This window comes from Primulina tabacum, chromosome 13 (genome assembly GCF_025594145.1).
Source record: "Primulina tabacum isolate GXHZ01 chromosome 13, ASM2559414v2, whole genome shotgun sequence".
Taxonomy (NCBI): Eukaryota; Viridiplantae; Streptophyta; class Magnoliopsida; order Lamiales; family Gesneriaceae; genus Primulina; species Primulina tabacum.
The window spans coordinates 23,167,317-23,187,536 of record NC_134562.1 but is presented as its reverse complement, the minus strand read 5'-3'; the positions used below and the strand labels follow the sequence as shown (position 1 = coordinate 23,187,536).

The window sequence follows — 20,220 nt, the reverse complement described above, 5'->3', positions numbered from 1 at the left end:
GAAGATACGACTCTAGTATGAGATAGCTTGAGTTTCCCAAAACCACATACTTTATTGTAATTGCTTTGATGTTATTGCAATTCTTGAGATTGATATGCTTAATCTATTGATTTATAGCAAAGAATGAGTATGAGTCTTTGGCAGAGGTGTCAGGTCACTGGGCATTTGGTTTATATCGATGTGCTTAGGAGTAGATCGACTCCTATTGTAGATATTCGATATAGGAGGCCAATGTCTGGGAATAAGAGCGTACCACCATCTAGCTGGGAAGAGTAGGTGGGAGACTTGCTACGTTCTTATTCAACCGAGATCCTTAGATAAGAGTCGAGTCAAGAGTAAGAGTCAAAGGGTTTGATTTATTGCTTTGTATCATTTTATGCTTTCGTAGACTACGATGCATATTGTTTTCCAAATGTTATATGCTTTTGTATATGTTTATATGAAATGCATGTATACGTTGTTTATACTGGGAAATATATTTCTCACCGGAGTTATTCGGCTGTTGTTGTGTTTGTATGTGTGCATGACAACAGGTGGGACATGATCAGGGTCAAGAAGAGGATGAAAGATCGAGACTAGAGTGGAGATCCAGGCCTAGATGTAGAACTGATTTTCAGCACTTGATATGTAGTAGATGAACATTAGTTGTTATGACTTTATTTTGTACAAGACTTGTAATGTTGATCATGTTGTAGATATTAATCTTGATCTTGTAATTTGAATGAGATGGGACCTAACTTGTTATAAAAATTTGTACACTTGTTTATAAGGTGTTCAACATTTAAAAAAAAAATTTGCGACCCAATTTATTTAATTAATCCATTTAATCCTAATGATGATTGATAAGAATGAATTAGCGTCCGGGTCCCCACAGAACCCTAGTTTTCTTCTCTCAAAATAATAAAAGTTTGAATGAAATGTGTATGTGTGTGTTGTGTCGTGTACGTGTGTGTGAAAATAGGTGTGTGCATGTGTTTAGGTAGTAAATTAGGGAAATAAATTGCTTAATTAGTAATTAGCAATTAATTTAAAATACTAACTCTCCCCTAATTATAATAAAATCTCTAATTTAAAAATAACTTGCACAAGTGTCAAAATTTTTATAAGTTTAAAGATCATAAAATACTACATAAATAATTTGGGTTTTAAAAATGATAAAACAAAATAAATTGTTTAAAATGCCCCATCCTTAACTTAAAATAAAACACTACGTTTAAAATTTCCAAGCTCGTCGTCGGTCTCTTCTCCTCGATCCTGTATCGGATGATCGTCTGAAACATGAAACTCGAAAAACATTTAACGTGCATCACATAAACATAATTAATTTAAAATAATGCATTTAAATAAATCATGCATGGCTAAAACTCATTTTAAATTAAAATAAATGATTTAAAATTCAAATAAATGCATGGGTTTAACGTGTACTGAATTTGGGCTCTACAGAATCTTGTAGGTTCCCCATTCTTTTTTCGCATATAGCATTATCAATGGGTGAATCAATTCCTTCTTTAAAAGTAGCTTTTATCATAATCTGGATTGCTCCGATATGAATTCAGGACATAGTTCTTGCTACCTCTATCTTGAGTTTTTGTAATTCCTCCTTAATTTCTTCTGAAGAAATTAATTGCATCTCCATTCTATTTCTTGTAAGTTTCATTGGGATTGCCATTACCTTCTAAAAACTTTATTTATTAGATGATGCTTTCTGTATTTTAGGCCAAGACTTCCTAAAAACTTTTCTACCTTTCCTGCAGAGAATCCTTGGTATCTCTGTAGACTATGGTTTTCTCTCATAATTCTTTGGACCATATTATGAGATATTGTTGCCTGGCTAAAGAAACCAAACAAGTCCTCATGTGTTTCGTGTCGAAACACCTCGTCTTCAGTCAGATTCCGATTCTGTTCGATCATATTCTCCCTGACTCAAGACTTCTTCTTCTTCTTCTTCTTCTTCTTCTTCATATATACTTTCATCTGAGGCAATATCCTCAAATCGGTATACTTGAATAAGATCTTGGTAATATACTGCTTCTTAAATATCCGGGGTTGGATCGAAACGTTTAATACCTATTTTTTCATTTTTTGGACTGTTGGTCGAGATATGACCTCTCCACATGTCCAGCAATTACAATCTTTAAAACTTTCATTGGCTCGAGATGAGCTCTTCTAAAAGTGTTCTTTGTAGGTGTTCTTCCTGTGCTTCGAGAAGTACTCGATGCTTGGGATGATATCCTACTTCTTGATGGTCCACTTATTTGCCCAGATTTATAATATATGGCCTTCTGTCTAGACCATACTGTTCTTGGTTTCCAAGAACTTCTTCCACTTTTAGCATAAGGATGAGTTCTAAAACATTTCCTCTTATGCTTTTGTGGTTTACTTCCAATAATTGTTGGAAGATCATTTTCTTTACAACACAAAGGGGTTCTTTTATTGATACCCTTTAAGCGTTTGTAATTCTTTTGTAATGCTGATATATGACACAATTCTGCCAATTTTCCTTTGAGAAAAGAGTCTCTTCGTGTCAGTGTATCTGGATTGCCAGGGACATATTCCCTTATGAGCATTTCTCTCAGGGACTCGCATTTTAGCGAAGAAATGCTGCATCGCTATGTTTTCTTCGACCCCTGAATTCCATCTATATTTAGTGAATAACATAATATATTCATCCACTAAACATATGTCATGTAATTCAAGGCTATACAGAGCTTGAGTATATTTCTTCCTCTTCTCTGTATCCTGACTATTAATATACTCTACCCCTATAAATTGTGCTTTAAATAGGATAGCCATTTTTCCAGCTATCTCACTAAGAGATTCTCCAGCTAGGACTGACTCTTTGGTTTCTAATGAAGTCATGTCCCAAGCAATTTTAACTGATACCATAAAACTCATTTCTAAGAGTTTAATGAATCCTTCTCTGTTGAGATCAAGTGTGAACCTGTAGCAATTCTCATAGCAGATGTCCAGTCATCTATGCGATCTTCTGTGTTTTTGAAATCTAGTACATCAAGGTTATGCATAACACCATAAGGATGTATAGGTTCTAAAATAGTTTTCCCATATGGTGTTTGGTGCAAGAGAATTTTATTTCTCCTTGTTCCCGCTGGGTGTGATTCTCCACTAGTATGAAAATCGGGTTGAAATTCTCTCATATTTATATTTTGAGATCCCACACTTTCCCTTGGTGGTTTTTGTGAAGATGACCATGTTATGGTAGGTTGTTCACCCCCAGTGGTGTTCATATTTAGATCTACGACTTTGAGATTTGCAAAATATTCTGCAAGCTCTTGTAGATCTTCTAGACCAATTTTTTATAAAGTTGTCATCAGATTAATTTCTTTTCTGAGACATATTTAATTAGATTGATCATTTCTTCTTCTTCGGTAAAAGGTTTTGACATTACTTTGGCTTTCCCTCGTTGATGTAACAAGGGTTCAGTACCAAAGGATGGTGGTAACCTTCCTTCTGAAGTTCTTTTACTAAAACTTGGTTGTTGTTCTAGGATTTGAAGTCTTGTTCGAATATCCTTTAATATTCCAATAACTTCTTCCTGGTTTTCAAGGATTTTCTCCACATTCTGTGGTACATAATACAACATATTTCCATAGTTTTGTACCGTCTTTTGAATTTCTTTAAGATCTCCCGAGAGTTTAGAGGAATCCGATAATATTTCTAGGAACCTGTTATTTTGAATCATAAGTTTACCTTAGGATTCTGATAAGTTTCTTCTTGATATCTAACATTGGTTAGATCTTCCTGTTGCTAATATTCCAGAGTTCTGGAATAATCCCTGTAAATAAATAATCTCGAACCTGAGTTTGGATTCTCGTAATTTGAGAAAATTCTCCTCCTCAAACATTTAATTACACTGTAATAATAAATTTGTATGTTTGAAATAATTTTACCTAGACTCTGATACCATTTCTCCCACGAAGTATTTATGTTAATTTTAAACTTATTAGGGAGTTTGGACAAAGTTTTCGAAGTGTAGAAAGCTAATATAAAATTTAGTTTGGTATGAGAATTTAAAACCAATTTATCCTTAAATGAATTACTCTTTGAATAAATAGATGCAAATATTGGACAACTCAAGCCTCAATAAAAAAAATCCATATCAAAATGATGTTGTCAACTCTGCTCCGTTAATCCCGGATTTCTAACCAGACACGTGCTACCTCCAAAACGTGTCCGAGTAATTAATTACGAAGTGTTGAACAAACTAAATCGTCCATTTGAATAAATAAAATATAAATGCACAAACTAATAAAATTTAAAGTTTAGATAAAGACAGGATAAAAGAAAACGTCAGCCGCACATATATGAAAGACCAAATTAACATTCAATTTTCCATCTAATATATAAATATTCCTTGGAAGACGAAGGATCGAGCAAGAAGTCGAAAATGGCAACTGAGAAGATGCAAAAGAGGCCTCACGCCATCATGATCTCTCTTCATTTCCAAGGCCATATCACTCCATTTGTGAATCTTGCTCTCAAGATAGCTTCCAAGGGATTATCTGTCACTTTTGTCCACAACGAATTCGTTCATCACAAGTTATCCCAATCACACAAAATAAACGAATTCAACTTATTTACTGAGGCATGTGAGTCGGGTCTTGATATACGTTACACGACAATAAGCGATGGCTTTCCTGTCGAATTCGATCGATTCCGGCACGGGGAGGAGTACATGGAATCTATACTGCGAGATTTCCCCGCTCGAGTCGACGAGTTTGTCGGGAAGATAATCGAATCTAATCCGTCCTTGGCCACGTTCTTGGTCGCGGACACTTTGTATGCATGGCCGGCAACCATAGCCAAGAAGTATAATTTGGTGAACGTGTCGTTTTGGACTCAACTAGCTTTGGTGTTCTCTTTGGATTATCACTTTGAGCTTCTACAAGAAAATGGTCATTTTCCATGTAAAGGTACTCTTCTGCCCTCGTTTCCATGGAAATTTACAACGGAATGTGTCGTCTTGGATTCAACCAACTATTTTTCTTTCATATAAAATAAAAAATTAATTTAATAGACAAGAAAAATTCAATATTTAGATAAATAAAAAAACAACGACCGTCTAAGTCTATAAGTCCGCTTATCCTTTTTTATTACATTGATTTTATTTATATTTTATTTTTCAAAAAAATAATTATATTTTTAAAAAATTAATTAATAACAATATAAAAAACAGAAAATGCTACTCAATGTAAAACATGTACTAAGAAAAAAAACTTAAAAACTGAAGTCTATATCATTGGAGTAATTGTGTTTAAGTTCATAATATTTCTAAGATTATTTTCCACACATTCCACTATTGTTGTGCAATTTTAATTTTAAAATAACATTATTTTTTTAGTAAATATATATATATTCTTCATCCATCAACTATAAAATAAATATTCTTAAAATAATTCATATTTATTTACAGTAATTTTTTATTCTATGAATTATTTATTTTTTTAAATATTAATCCGTATAATAATTTTGTTAACATTAAATAATAAATATTCTTAATTTATTTCAAATAGTAACAATAATATAATAAACATAAAATATATGAGTAGATTTCTTGTTAAACGATCTTCTATATCTGTATTCGTGAAACACATCGACCTAATTTATATTTTCAATGAAAAATGATATCTTTGATATGAAAAATAATTTTTTTCATGAGTGGCGTCGGGTCAAAAAATCGTTTGTATTATTGGTTCCTAACACTGTCTCATTTGAGTTTTTAGATAATTATTCAAATTTTATAAGCATATAGACTCAGTTACCTAAGTGGTGACCCGTACCACTTTCAGCAGTTGGTAAGTCGCAACTGTTCTAGAACCATGAGATTATGTTCTATATCTTGTTTTATCTTCAATTTAACAAATTTTACCAAGCTTAGTTCGAATAATTTCTCTGTAACGTCCTTACCCGATCCACTATTAAATTGACTAATAAGTATGCAAATTTAAAACTTAATAACAACAATTAAACAGCGAAAATCAAATAACTTAATAATCTTATAACCCAAACAAAAACAAAACAATAAAAGCAGTTTTAAACATTAATACAACCATATAGAAAACATAATCATGCACGAGAATACAATAAACCAAACAAAACCTCTACTGGATCACAACTGAAAACCTAACTGCTCTAGCCACTGCCCCCACAGTTCGAACCGTGCAACTTAAGATCTATAATGTGAAATGGGGTGCCCAAGACGAAAAACAAGGATGTGAGCGACAATCGCTCAATACGAGAATGTACAAGTATACAAACTAATATGTTGCATGTGAAATGCAATATGCTCGGATATCAAGGATCAAGTCAAGAATCTCATGCTCATTCTAGATGCGTCTGAGTGTATAGTCTCTGATCTGTCCTAGGCATGTTTTGGCTCCCAAATTCATCATCAAGACATGGACCTACAATGTCCAGGTTATCTGAACCCACGGGTCCCGTCGGACACTATAGCTCTCGATGCCCATCGTCTACAGTGCAGAATAAGGCTAAGCGGCCCCAACAAATGATGTATATCTCAAAAGATATCAGGTTCAACATGATATGTCATACATAATATGCCAAAACAGTAAAGCATTTATCATGCAACAGATAAATATGCAGCATATACGTGTGTATACTACGCTTGGATATATCAGTCAGTACATCACTTACGTCACTAAAACAATCTGACATAATGAAATCACTATCAAACCAGATCCTGAATTACCAAACATACTTTAAAGTTGTTCCTAATGATTCATAAATCATTATTAAGGCTTTAGGATTACACTTGCGTTCGTCGTCAGCCTGCTGATGATGTCTCGATCCCATTTCACTGACCCCTCCTCGAGTCGACACTATCTCCGAAACTTCTCGACACCAAAGTGTCCTAGAAACTGGCTAGAAAACCTAAGGTATATAGCTATAACTCTCTCTGAAGGAAGCAGTGTAGGAAACAAAAGAAATTAGCTTCCATTTATAGGCTGCATCCGGACTAGTTCAGAAAATCCGAATCAATCTTATCAGCCACGTGTTAGAATCTCATTTGTCTAGTTGTATTTCTCGAGGTAATGTGATCTGAAGTTGATTGAGTGGTCCATTTTAAATTCGATAGATCACAACAGGTTGATCCCGAAATATCAATTATTTAATAAAGTTTAATTAACAACTCTTTAATCATCTCTTAATTAGTACTTCATTCAAAATAAGGATTCGGGTCACCACATCCTCCCCTCCTTAGAAAGATTTCGTCCTCGAAATAGGACGAAATCAGAATTGAAGTACAATACAACTGAATAAAATATAACTCGTGATTACAAAGATATAACTCAAAACATATGTGGTTACTCTGAGTGCATACGACTCTCTAATTCCCAAGTCACTTTTGCAATACCTCGGCATTGTCATTGTACTAGAACAAGTGGAATGGTCTTGTTTCTGAGCTTCTTCTCTTTCCTACCTAGGAATATAAGAGGTTCCATGACATAAGTCAAGTTTTCTTCAAGTTGAACATATGTCAGATCAAGAACATGCGATTCATCAGCTACATACCGTCATAACAACGATACATGAAAGACATTATGAATGCTGGAGAGATAAGGCAGTAAAGCAAATCGATACGTCAAATTTCCTACACATTCCAAAATATCGAAAGGTTCGATGGATATTGGGGCTAATTTCCCTTGAGTCCAAATCTCATCAGTCTGTGAAATGGTGAAACTTTAAGGAAAACTTTTTCTCCTGACTGAAATTGTAGGGCTCTATGCTTTATATTAGCGTAACTCGATTGACGATCTTGTGCAGTTTTAATTCTCTTCTTGATTAATTCCACTTGGCCAATCGGTTTTTGCACTAATTCAGGTCATCGCAAAAAAATGAAGTATGACAACGTCTACCATACAATGCTTCAAACGGAGCCATACCAATTGTAATGTCTACTACCAAAAATACTAATAGAATTTTTTTTATTTTTTATTTTAAATAAGGACATGACCGAAACCGGTCTTACATATACATCCATGAAAATTTCGGAATAAGAAATATAAATTAGCATCCCACGACTCAAAAAAATAACTGCAGTTAACAAATCTTAAAATTCAACCAAATCTCCTAGTTTACTGTTTAAAAAAGAGCTCAACATCTGTCCGAATCATCAACGTATAAAAATGCAAAAACATTTAAAATATTGTTTAAACTCATGAGTAATTAGAATAAAGTATTGTAATTAAAATAAGTTTCACGAATCTTAAAAGCATAAACATGAGCGTAAACGAGTCGAGTCATATCGAATCATGTCATAACATATCAACATATACGTGTACATTTTCTTGGATTGAATTTAGATCATTAGTTGTGGTTTTCGTATCCGCTCTAAGTCAATAGATCCATTTACGTATAACCGCGGTACCCGACGACGGGGACATCAGCGACAATTTTACCCATCCACTGAGCCTTGGCCTTACATGTTTGTGTTCGTTTCCGTGTTCATATTAGTCACAACCAACTCACTTCCTTCGAAAACATGTCCTCATAGTCATCACTTGTAAAATTCATGCATATACGTACATTTTCTTAAACCAAGCATGCAACGTATTTTCTTTTATTTACATAAAAAGTCATATTTTTGTTTAACATATACATTTTAAACGTGCATTTGCGGATATAAGGGCGCTGCCATGACTGCTAACTCGACCCGGGTGCAAAATGACAATTTTGCCCCTAAAACCCTAATTGACCATTTTACCTTTGGACCTTAAAATTTCGACCCGAATTTATCCAAATACATCAAAACACCTTAAAACATACTTATAATCATTTCATAGACGTAAACTCGAGCCAATGCATTAAATTCTATAATTCGTTTTAAAATTTGAACCGAGGTCCCGGTTTTAATTCGAATTAACCCGAAACTTAACCGAATTATCCCAAATTTAAACCACAACTTACTCACACCCTATCAGACCCTAAACAACAAGTTTCCAGCCAATTAGGACCCTCTAAACTCGGCTGCAACTTGCTGAATTTTATGAACTACATACTCGAACCCTAGTTACACCTAGCTCCCAAATTTTGACACTAGGCCTGAAACCAACATGACCAGTCCTTAGCCACCCACACTAGGACCACGACTAGACCTACATGCACCTGACTGGGACAACCTAACCCACGTCTATAGCCCTTGTGCTCAGGATCACTTGAGCTCACCCAAACGCGACCTAGCTTACCATCAAGCCTTCGATCCAAGCCTAGCCCTACTACCACCGGACCATGGACCATCCCAAGCCCTGACACAACCCCATATGACATGAATCAGCGCCTGGAATGAACAATGCATAGCTGCCCTCACCCCTTCACACGATCTAGCCATCTGAACCCTAGAACAAGGAAATACCCTCGGCCCTTATGCATCCTCGACCCTGATATGATCTTCACCTCTTAAACCTTCTCTAAACCTTCTGTAACATGATCCATGTACCTTGGACGTGGCAGCCCTTCAACCATGACAAAGAAATCATGAGATGCAAGTGAAGAAATCCCATATTTTCATGTAAAAGCCGTATAATCTCGATGCATAATGATAGAACTAGGAAGTATCAAGAAAAAACATTCAGCATGCATATCATGATGTGTTTGATGAGAGAAAAAGGGTGTAGGGTGTGTTTGCGTCTAAACGCTCGAAGGTTCGCACAAACGACACGAGGGACGAACACCGGAGGGACGGGATCACAACTTTCACGATTATTTCTTGAAGATGGCATGACAAAGCTGCTGCAACTTGTGAGGGGAGCTGCTTGGTGAGGGGTGGCCAAAAATATGAGGTGGGGAGATTAGGGTTTTGGGGTAGGGTTTGATATTAAATAAGTGTACATTGGGCCATAATTAAAATTAATAAAGATTTGTAGGATTCTAGGCCCAATATATATAAAAATAGGCTCATTAAGCCCAATAACACACTCGTAAAATATTTCGTTTAGGTAAGTTTCTGAAAATATTACCTGAACCCTCAAAAAGTCCTCTATTCTACTAAAAATTGCATAGCGGTTTAAAATATATATGACTCTTTAACGTCTCGGAAATTGAAGGTCCACGTGAACCATATGCACGCAAGTTATCAAATTTCTTATGTTTTTTAATTAAATTATTTTAATTGCATTAATTGAATGTGGTAGGCATATTTACATGTTTAAAATATGGTTTTCTGTTAAAATGCATAAAATTGTGTTTTAAAGGCTATTCGAGACGCGATCGAGGAACGGAGACCGGGGACCATATGAGTGAAAATATTTTATTAAATAATTATTTTTAATTGTTTAATGTCAAGTGTATTTTAAATGAAATTTTCGAAAATTAGATGTTTTTATACGTCGAGTCGTACTTTAAATCGATAATCGATTTTCGATAAAAAAAAAGACTTTTTGATAACTTGGCTAATAATTTCGCAAACTTTTCTTACCAAAATATTTTAAATATTAACTATTGGCTTAATGGGCCTATTATACTAGGTTAATGAGCCTAAACTTGCACCATGTATTTTATATAAAATAATCAAGCTTCCAAGCTCTTTTATTTCCTTCAAACTACACGCCCATCACCTAGGATTACTAGGACTCTTCATCAGAACACGCCACACGAAAATTTGGGAGAAAAGTCACGCAAGTTTGAAGAAAAATTCAGCAACTTCTTCCTCCGTCTCTCCGCCAACGTTCCTTGCATCGCAAGTTGTTGTTCGTGCGTGAAATACGCAAAGACACACCTTAATCTTTCTTCACTCATCTTTCACACCATATTATGCTTTTTGATACATGATTGCATGAAAAACATGATACACATCTTTTATTTTCATTTTTATGGCATAAACATGATATAACTAGAGTTTTCATCCTTTAAAACTCTTGCTAATGATGCACTAAGGGGCTGCCATGGTAAGGTTAATAGAAGGGTTGTTTTTTCACATGTTTAAGGGTCCATAGTTGCATGTTTATGGGCTGTACAGGTAGGGTAAAAATATGGAACGAAAATTTGGGTTTTAAGGAACTGGGTTTTCGAATTGGAGTTCTAGAAGGGCATGACTGTGGGCTGTTGTTAGGGCATACACAGGGGTCCTAAGGGGGTTGAGTTAGGGTCCTAGATAGGTTGAGGGTAGGCTGGTGCGAAGGCTAGGGCGGAAACGTGAATATGGGGTGCATGATGGCTAGTAGCGAGCGGGTTTAGGCCTGTGCTTGCATGGGCTGTAGAGCTGGTCTAGAAAGGGTCTAAGGGGCTCGGTCAAGGTCCTAAGAGGGTTAGCTAGGGTCGTTGTTGGGTCGATTAGGGTATGGACATGATGGTTAAGGGCTAAGCTTGAAGGAATTCATGGGTTGTTAAAGCTAAGGTGTAGAGTTTTTGTACAGAAAATTTTGAGTAGCTGTTTAGGCTTTTCTATGGGTTCTAAATGGCATGATTTGGGTTGCATAAGGTATGGTTAGATGTAAATAAGCTATGGTTTAATTTTGGTAAGGTTTTGTTAAATTTTGAGTCGATTCGGGTTAAAACCGGGATGTACGTCTATATTTTAAAAACGAATTGGGAAATTAGTCGAGGAGCTTAAGTTTATGTCTAAGAAATATTTATGGGTGTATTTTAAGGTGTCATGTTAATTTGTATGGATTTGGGTCGTCGTTTTGAGGTATGAGGATAAATTGGGAAAGTTAGGGTTTCGGGGGCAAAACGATCATTTTACAACTGAAAAATATTAGAATTTCTGATAGTGTCATGAATGTTGTAATGAATGTTAAAATGTTTATCTCAAATATTTATGAAATTTTATGTTGAAACATTGATGCTAAAAGATATTTTGCATAGTTTGGTTTAAAAGAAAAATGATTTATATATGCATGAATTTTTATAAGTGATGGAAATATGAAAGGTTGAGGTAGGTGAATTGATTGTGACTAATATCATAATACAATGATATGTAAGACCAAGGCTCAGTTGACGGGTGAGAGTGTCGCTGATGTCCCCACCACCGGTACCGTGGTAATACATAGATGGATCCATCGACCTACAACTAATACGAAAATCACAATTGAAGATCTGAATTCAATAAAAAGGGAAAATGATACGTATATGATTAAGAAATTTTTTTAAAGTTTATGTTGATGAAAAGCTATTTTCTTAAAAGTATTTTCACTGTTACTTGTGAATGTATATGTATTACTTAATATCATGATTAAGGTTAGTTGAGTCAATAGACTCACTAGGTGTGATTGATGCAGGTGAGCATGGTATTGATGGAGAACTTGATTGGTCGAACTACTTTAAGCTACTTTAAATATTTTATGACTTATGATGTTTTTGAATGGATATTAGAGTTAAGTTTAATTTTGAAATAATGATAGCTTAAGGTTGGTTGACGTTTATTATTTTATATTTTAAATGCGTTCTTTTGGATTTTCAAATATTAGGAGTGGTTGGTTTATTTTTAAAGGGTTAAAATATTTATATATATATATATATGTAAGTACAATTCGACCGAAGCCAAGGGTTTGGGGAAAAAAGTGTTAATACATTTTAAAGAAAAATGAGTAGTAGAAGTTTCAGACTCGGTGCGTAAAAATACCTTAAAAGAAATTCCATAAAAGTTCACCATATATTAAATAATTAAAAATTAATTAACTGTCCCCGGTCTCTGTTCCTCGTTCGAGCGTGAAATGCAGCTAAAAGCCCGATAACATGCAATCTTAATGAAGTATGAAATAAAAACACATATTCATGTCATAATCATGCTTTAATGCATTAAAAATAATTAAATACACATTTTAACAAGACCTTAGATTTGCACGTAGACAGATTAGATCGTTTGAATTTCTAGACCTTACACCAATGTTGTTGTGCTAGCTAATGTTATATGCAAAATCCACAAACGGCAGATGATCATGCCATGCTGGTCCAAAATTCAAAGCACAAGCACTAAACATGTCCTCGAGTGTTTTAATAGTCCTCTCACATTGACCATCGATCTTTGGATAATAGGCAGTACTTAGACTCAATGTCGTTCCCAATGCTTTTTGAAAATTTCCCAGAACCTTGAGGTAAATCTTGGGTCTCTGACACTGACTATACTTGTTGGCACACCATGATATTATTTAAGAATCTCTTGGACGTATAGTCTTGCCATGCGATCAAAACTATATTTTTGACTATATGGAATGAAATGTGCTGACTTAGTTAGTCGGTCTACAAAAATCCAAATGACATCACATTTCTTAGATGATAATGATAAGTGGGAGACAAAATCCATTGTTACATACTCCCACTTCCATTCAGGGATAGGAAGATTCTGAAGTAATCCTCCTGATCGACGATGTTCAGCTTTCAATTGCTGTCAAACCCAACACTTGGATACGAATTGGTAAACACTTTTCTTCATACCTTTCCACCAAAACCTGGTCTTCAAATCCTTATACATTTTCATGCTTCCAGGGTGAATACTCAACTTACTCTTATAGGCTTGAGATAAAATCTCGTCTCTTAATTTAGAATCTTCTGGAATTACGATTCTCCCTGACAGACACAAGGTTCCATCTGTTTAGAACGCAAAACCAGATGTGTTATCTCTGTTCGCTAACCTTGCTAACTTTTTCACTTTCGGGTCAGAAAACTGAGCTTCTCTGATTTTGGGATACAAAGTTGGTTCAGATAAAATGCTCGTTACTCGAATGTATTCCATTACTTTCTTATGACGGAAGTGAAATCCCAAAGAACAACAATCTTGTATTACATTTGATATGAAACCTGTCTGAAGTGCAGATAATCTCACCTTGCGACTAAGAGCATGAGCTGTAAGATTCGCTGATCCTGGATGATACTTGATTTCGCAATCATAATCTTTTAACAAATCCATCAATATTCTTTGGCGCATATTTAACTCTGCTTGAGTGAATATATACTACAAACTCTTGTGATCCTTAAAATTATCAAATCTATCTCCATAGAGATAATGTCGCCAGATCTTCCAAGCAAACACAATCGCTGCCAATTGCAGATCATGAACTGGATAATTCTCTTCATACCTCTTTAACTGTCTTGATGCATATGCAATCACATGACCATTCTGAGTTAAAACACGTCTATTCAAATTGTACATTCTTACTGGAAAACTATGTCAATGGTTTGGCAATTTGAGAAAATCCCTGTAATAACCTGCCAAACTTAGAAAATTTCTTATCTATTGAGCTGATTCCGGTCGTGCCCAACTCAACACTGCTTCGATCTTGCTAGGATCCACTTATATCCCATCTTTGGATATAACATATCCCAAGAAGACAACTCTGTCGAGTCAAAACTCCAACTTGTTCAACTTAGCATATAGTTGGTTCGGCATAGCATAATCATTGAAACTTGGTGGTTGTTCAACATGTACCTCCTCTTGCATCAAACCATTTAGTAATGCACTTTTGACACCCATCCGAAATACCTTGAAGTTTTTGTAAGCATTACAAACCAAAAATATTCTAAAGGCCTCTAATCGAGATACTGGAGCAAATGTCCTATCAAAATCGACTGTTTCCTCTTGTTTAGATCTTTGTGCTACCAGTCTAGACCTATTTCTAATTTCAACACCATCTTCATTTAATGTATTATTAACTAACCATCTAATATCGATTACTGATTGATGATTAGTCTAGATATAAAGTTTATTCCTCTTAAACCGATTTAATATATCTAGAGTAAAATATATCAAACTCGAATCAGTAAGGGCCTCATCAATATTTTTAGGTTCTAGCTAAGAAATAAAACTTGCACGCGTATATTAATCTGACATTTGCCTTCTAGTTCTAAAAGGAGCAGAAGGATTATCAGTGAAGGAGAATGAGTTTTACTCAACCTAACTCGGTTATGAAACTAGGTGTGATGGTGTTGGATTGTGAATATGTTGCATTTGTATTTCCTCATGATCCTCTCGAATGATTTGATTAGTAGTCACTTGATCTTGTCCTCTAGTGATTTTAGCTTCTGGTTGCATCTCAGGAACATTAGATTCAGGAAACTTGATGGATCTTCTTGGAACATTTGCATCATCCTCATTGTCCTCATCTAGATGAATACTTTCCATTTTAATACTCAAATCATTCACATTAGATTGCTCAAGAGTACTGAGAGATTCATCAAAAACTACATGTATAATTTCTTCAACATTCTAAGTTTTCTAATTAAATACTCTAAATCCTTTACTGATTGTAGAATAACCAAGAAATATGCTAGTTTTTTTTATTTTCAATTGAAATCAGTTAAATGATATAGGTGGATTCTTCTTCGCTTCTGGTCACAAGATCAAACTCGAATGATTATAGGTGGATTCCTCTTCGCTTCTGGTCTCAAGCTCAAACTCGTATGCTTTATATCAGCGAACAAGTCATGCAACTCCAAATTGTTCAAATATTTGGATTACATCATTGCGATTGTTTTAACATCTCATTCCTTCAGAAGGACTCTCATTAAATTCAAAGCAACTTCTTTGTTGGTATATTCTTTTGTAAGAGCTGCCAACTCAATAATAATTCCACTGAATCTTTCACCAAATCACTTAATAATTCACCAGAGTTCATATTGATATTTCCAAATTTTTGCATGCGATTGTAATCTTATTATCCTTCGTCTCATCATTTCTTTCACTGAGTTGGATCAGTTTCTTCCTTATTTCTTTTGCAGTAGAACACATCTTGATTTACGAAAAGTGTTATTGTCTAGGGTTTTGTACAAGATTTATTTTGCCACATTATCCAAGTTAGTTTTCTTCTTCTCATCAGAAGTGCATTCTGGTCTATATTTCTCAATCATCCGAGGTGCTCCATCAGTAATTGCAACTGTAGTGTTGGCTTTCATAATCTTGGTAGGTTCGTCGGTAAGGACTTATCACTTATCCTTGTCTTGTGCAGCTAAATCAGCCTACATCATGATCTTCGAGTCGTCAAATTCTTCTTTGGAGAACATTTGAATCTTGCTGAATGATGCCACTGATATAGGTGGGTTTAGAGGTCGAGAAAACCCTCTCTTATACCACTTATTAGGATCAGTGGAGATATTTAGAAAGAGAGGTGAATAAATACATTACATTTTTTTTCTTAAATTCGAGTAGCATTCATCTCAACTGGTGTAACTAACTGAAATTGAATCTCAACCTTCAAAGTTCAGTAGACAACTTAAATGACAGTGCATAATGAGTTCAACAAAACTCCGTGAACCGAAATGAAAATCAGTGAACCATGAGCAATAGATCGGCAAAGTAAAGTGCAATTTAAAGTAAAAACACAGTGTAATTGTTTATGAAAGTTTGAAGTATAAAGCCCTTCTATGTCTCCCCTTTTCTATTTCCAGAAGGTTTTCACTAAAAGACTTTGGTTTTTACAACTATCGTAAACTACCACTTCTGTTGGACTTATACATTGCTTACTAAAACTCTTAGCAACGACTTCTCAAAACTTCAAAAAGAATTCTGAACATAAAGACTCTTTGTGTCAATTACAAAACTTACACAAAATACAATATACACTTTGAAATAGATGTGAGTAAATTTTGAACATAGGTGATCTCGGAAAAGATCTTTTCCGCAAAGCTTTGAATATCTGAAAAAATAGATAACAGATAGTTGATTGATTGAGTGTTTAGAGAGTTTGCTGAAACTTGATATGACATTTTATAGATGATGTTCAACGTTCAGACTCGAACAGATATAATTCAGTCATAACAAGACCACAACAAAAATAGTACTCGATACCACATGTCATTCGTCTTATTCCAAAAATAATATACAACAATAAATGTCTGTGATGTTGGTATTCAAGGGCCAAATATATATATATATATATATATATATATATATATATATATTTTGTATTCTATGATCATTATCTGATTATCGGATTTGCTGATATAATGTCTTCACTTAAGGAAACAAATTCTATATTGTAAGTGACTGATAATATAATTCAGTAGACAATAAAAGTATTTGATTATTCAATGAAAATGTTTAATCGAGTTCGAGAGACCCTAATTAGTTCTTTTGAAAAATACGCGAGAGGTCTGCTGAAACACATACTACAAAAATTATTTGTTTGCATAACTTTCATGCTTATGAATTATTTGTTGTCTTAGAATATATCACCAAAATATATAATTCTTAACAAATTAGTTCTTAAATAAAATTGAAATCAATTATAAAGATTGATGTATAATATTTTTTCAAATTGGGAAAATTTCAATTTTAGTCTTGTATATATGTATTTTTACGATTTTGGTATTATATATTATTTAATTTCAGTTTCCTAATGCCAAAATGACGTTGATGTGTTCATTGTCTTATCAATATTATCAGTACTTTTATGAAAAAAATAAAATTAAGAATTGGAAAATACAAAATTAAAAATAAAATTTGATATCATAGACAACTAAATTAAAGACAAACTTAATTTTTTCTTAATTTATTAGCATAGAGAATACTCCTGTGGACCTTTATTGCTATTTTCTCTTAATTTATTTTCTTTATTCTGTCAGATAATATGGAGGAGGAAATAAACTACATACCTGGAATCGAAGCAATCAACACTAGGGACTTGATGCCATATCTAAAAGAAGCAGAAATGGCCACCATTTCGCCCAAAATTGTCATCAACTCATTTGAAGGAGTAAAGAAGGCAGATTTCATTTTGCACAACACAATCTACGAACTTGAACCTGCAACACTATCAGCTCTAAATAAAAACCAGTCGAATTATGCGATTGGGCCCATTAGTTTCTCCCAAGATCTTGGCAAAACTAATCCTATTAAGTGCCTGAATTTGTGGTCTGACTCAGACTGCACCCAATGGCTTCACTCTAAGCCGCCTGGCTCGGTTTTATACATCTCATTCGGCAGCCTAGTTGAGGTTAGTAAACTGGTAATTCAAGAAATAGCTCACGGCATTTTACTCAGTGAAGTAAATTTCATATGGATTGTTCGAGGGGGGATGACAGATGCTTTGCCAAATGGATTCGAGGATAAAATGAAGGATAAAGGGCTCATTGTTCCATGGTGTAATCAAATGGAGGTTCTTTCGAATCCGTGCATTGGAGGGTTCTTGACCCATTGTGGTTGGAATTCTATCCAGGAAAGTATTTGGTGTCGGGTTCCGATGATTTGTTATCCGTTATGGTATGATCAACCTATAAATAGGAAATTGGTGGTTGATGTTTGGAAGATTGGGATTGACCTTAGTGACGGGGTGCCAATAAATCGAACCTGTATAGCAGAGAATGTACGAAAATTGATGAGTGCGTCTACTTCGGAGGTATTGAGGACGGAGGCAGGAAAAATGAGAGACATTTTGTGGAATGCAATCGAAAATGGTGGATCTTCGGATATAAATTTTGATCAGTTTATAAAGGATTTAAAGGCCAAGCTTCATGCAATGGATTAAGGAAGTTTGGCATTGTTACTATATAAAATTTGATGTATGTCATTAATTTCAAGAAATTATGGTGAAAAAAGAAATCTGAAGTTAAAAGACCGGCCACAATAACAATCTTCATTTATCCTCTTAAATAGATCTTCCACATGCTTTAATTATATTATTTGAACTCAAATTTAAAACATACAGAAATATTTAGAGAATTTGTCAGATGATCATATACAAATTCCGATTTTTTTTAAAAATGATCTTATTGTTTTTGTAGATATTGTCATTGATGACTAGGTGAATTGGATGATACAAGTGCGTTGAAATTTGATTTTGGTACAGTATACGAGGGAATAAATCTAATTTTTTGTATATTTTCGCTATAAGGTCTAGGAATTCGAACTACGTAACCTGAATGTATACAATTTAGGATTTTATTTAAAATATGTGTTTAATGATTTTTTATGCATTTAATGCATGATTATTGCATGGTTAGAGTTTATTTCATGATTTATTTTTAAGTTTCGTGCCTTAGGGTTCTAAGTTGCATTTCGCGCTCGAACGAGTAACTGAGACTAGAGATTTTCAGGAAAAATATTTTTATTAAATGATTGAATTTAATTAATTATTATGGCGTGTTTTTAAGGGTCTTTTTCCGAAAAATAGGCCTTGAGGCCTTGGTGGGTATTTTTACTCGCATCGTCGTATTTTTGACCAGTACGAAAATTTTAGCAAATCGGTGAACTTTTTGAGGGTTCGGGCAATATTTTCAAAAACGTACCTAAACGAAATATTTTTCGGGAGTGCTTTTGGACTTGTTGGGTTTGTTTTAATGCTTAATGTACTCAATACTTTTTTTATCCATTAATCCTTATTTTTGGCCCATTAGTGCATTGTTTTAACACTTAAATATGCCCTAAACTAATCCTAACCATAAACCTAAAGCACTCGGCCGCCCACCCCACTTCCAGCAGCCCCTTCCATTGTTTTTTCAGCAGCAAACATCAGCTAGGTCTCGGCCATTGTTGTTTCTTCAAGAAAACTTCTTCCCGCCTCTCCGGTTCACGTCCCGCGCATAGATATTCAAGCTTTTGATCATATAAATACTAAGGAACACATCTATCTTCCTTTTTTCTTCATTCATGCCAATATAATGTCGAATTTTATGTATTTGCTCGAATATTTTGTTATCTACCTTGAGGTTGCATTTTGCTACAAGTTTGACATGAAACTTTTGCATTGTTTTTGACTCATGCTCACGCTTTTATGAATTGTTGCAAGGGGCCGCCGAGTTGTTGATGCAAAGGGGCTGTACATAGTGGTAAAGTGTTGTCATAAGACTGGAGTCGAGATAGGCGTGTAAAGCTAAGGGCCGAGGGGCGTTGTGTCGAAGGGTTGGCTCGTTTTGATTGTAGATCGGGTGAGGGGTGGAGCCGATGGTGCAAGGGCTGAACCAAGCCATGGACCAGACCCTGGTCGGTCTGAGACATGGCGCAAGAAGGCTCAACCACCGCTGGAACCAATCAGGGAGCCGGCCGATTGCATGAAGGGAGATTGGGTGCGGGTGGGGCGCTTGGGTTGAATCTCGGTTGCGTGTGGGTTGGGGAACGCATGGGGCTGGGTGCTTGGGATAGATCAGTCCAGTAGGGTCCTAATGTGGGCTAGGGAGGGCTGGTGCGAGGCTGGTCACGTCGGCTGTAGGGTAGGACCGAAAATTTCAAGAGTCAGTGCACTAGGGTCTCGAGTGTGCATTTGCAGAAATTTACAGCAACTTTCGGTTATGGTTTTGAAGTCATAAGGGGTCTGC

General features: G+C 35.0%; 1 protein-coding gene across 1 annotated transcript; it reads left to right on the top strand.

Annotated features, from left to right (window-relative positions):
* Positions 1–4,292: 4,292 nt before the first annotated feature.
* On the top strand, positions 4,293–18,584 carry LOC142522937 (UDP-glycosyltransferase 86A1-like). Its single transcript, XM_075626535.1, has 2 exons — positions 4,293–4,931; positions 17,533–18,584. Exons 1-2 carry the CDS (start codon positions 4,406–4,408, stop codon positions 18,432–18,434), a joined length of 1,428 nt encoding a protein of 475 aa, XP_075482650.1. The 5' UTR covers positions 4,293–4,405; the 3' UTR covers positions 18,435–18,584.
* The last annotated feature ends 1,636 nt before the right edge of the window (positions 18,585–20,220 follow it).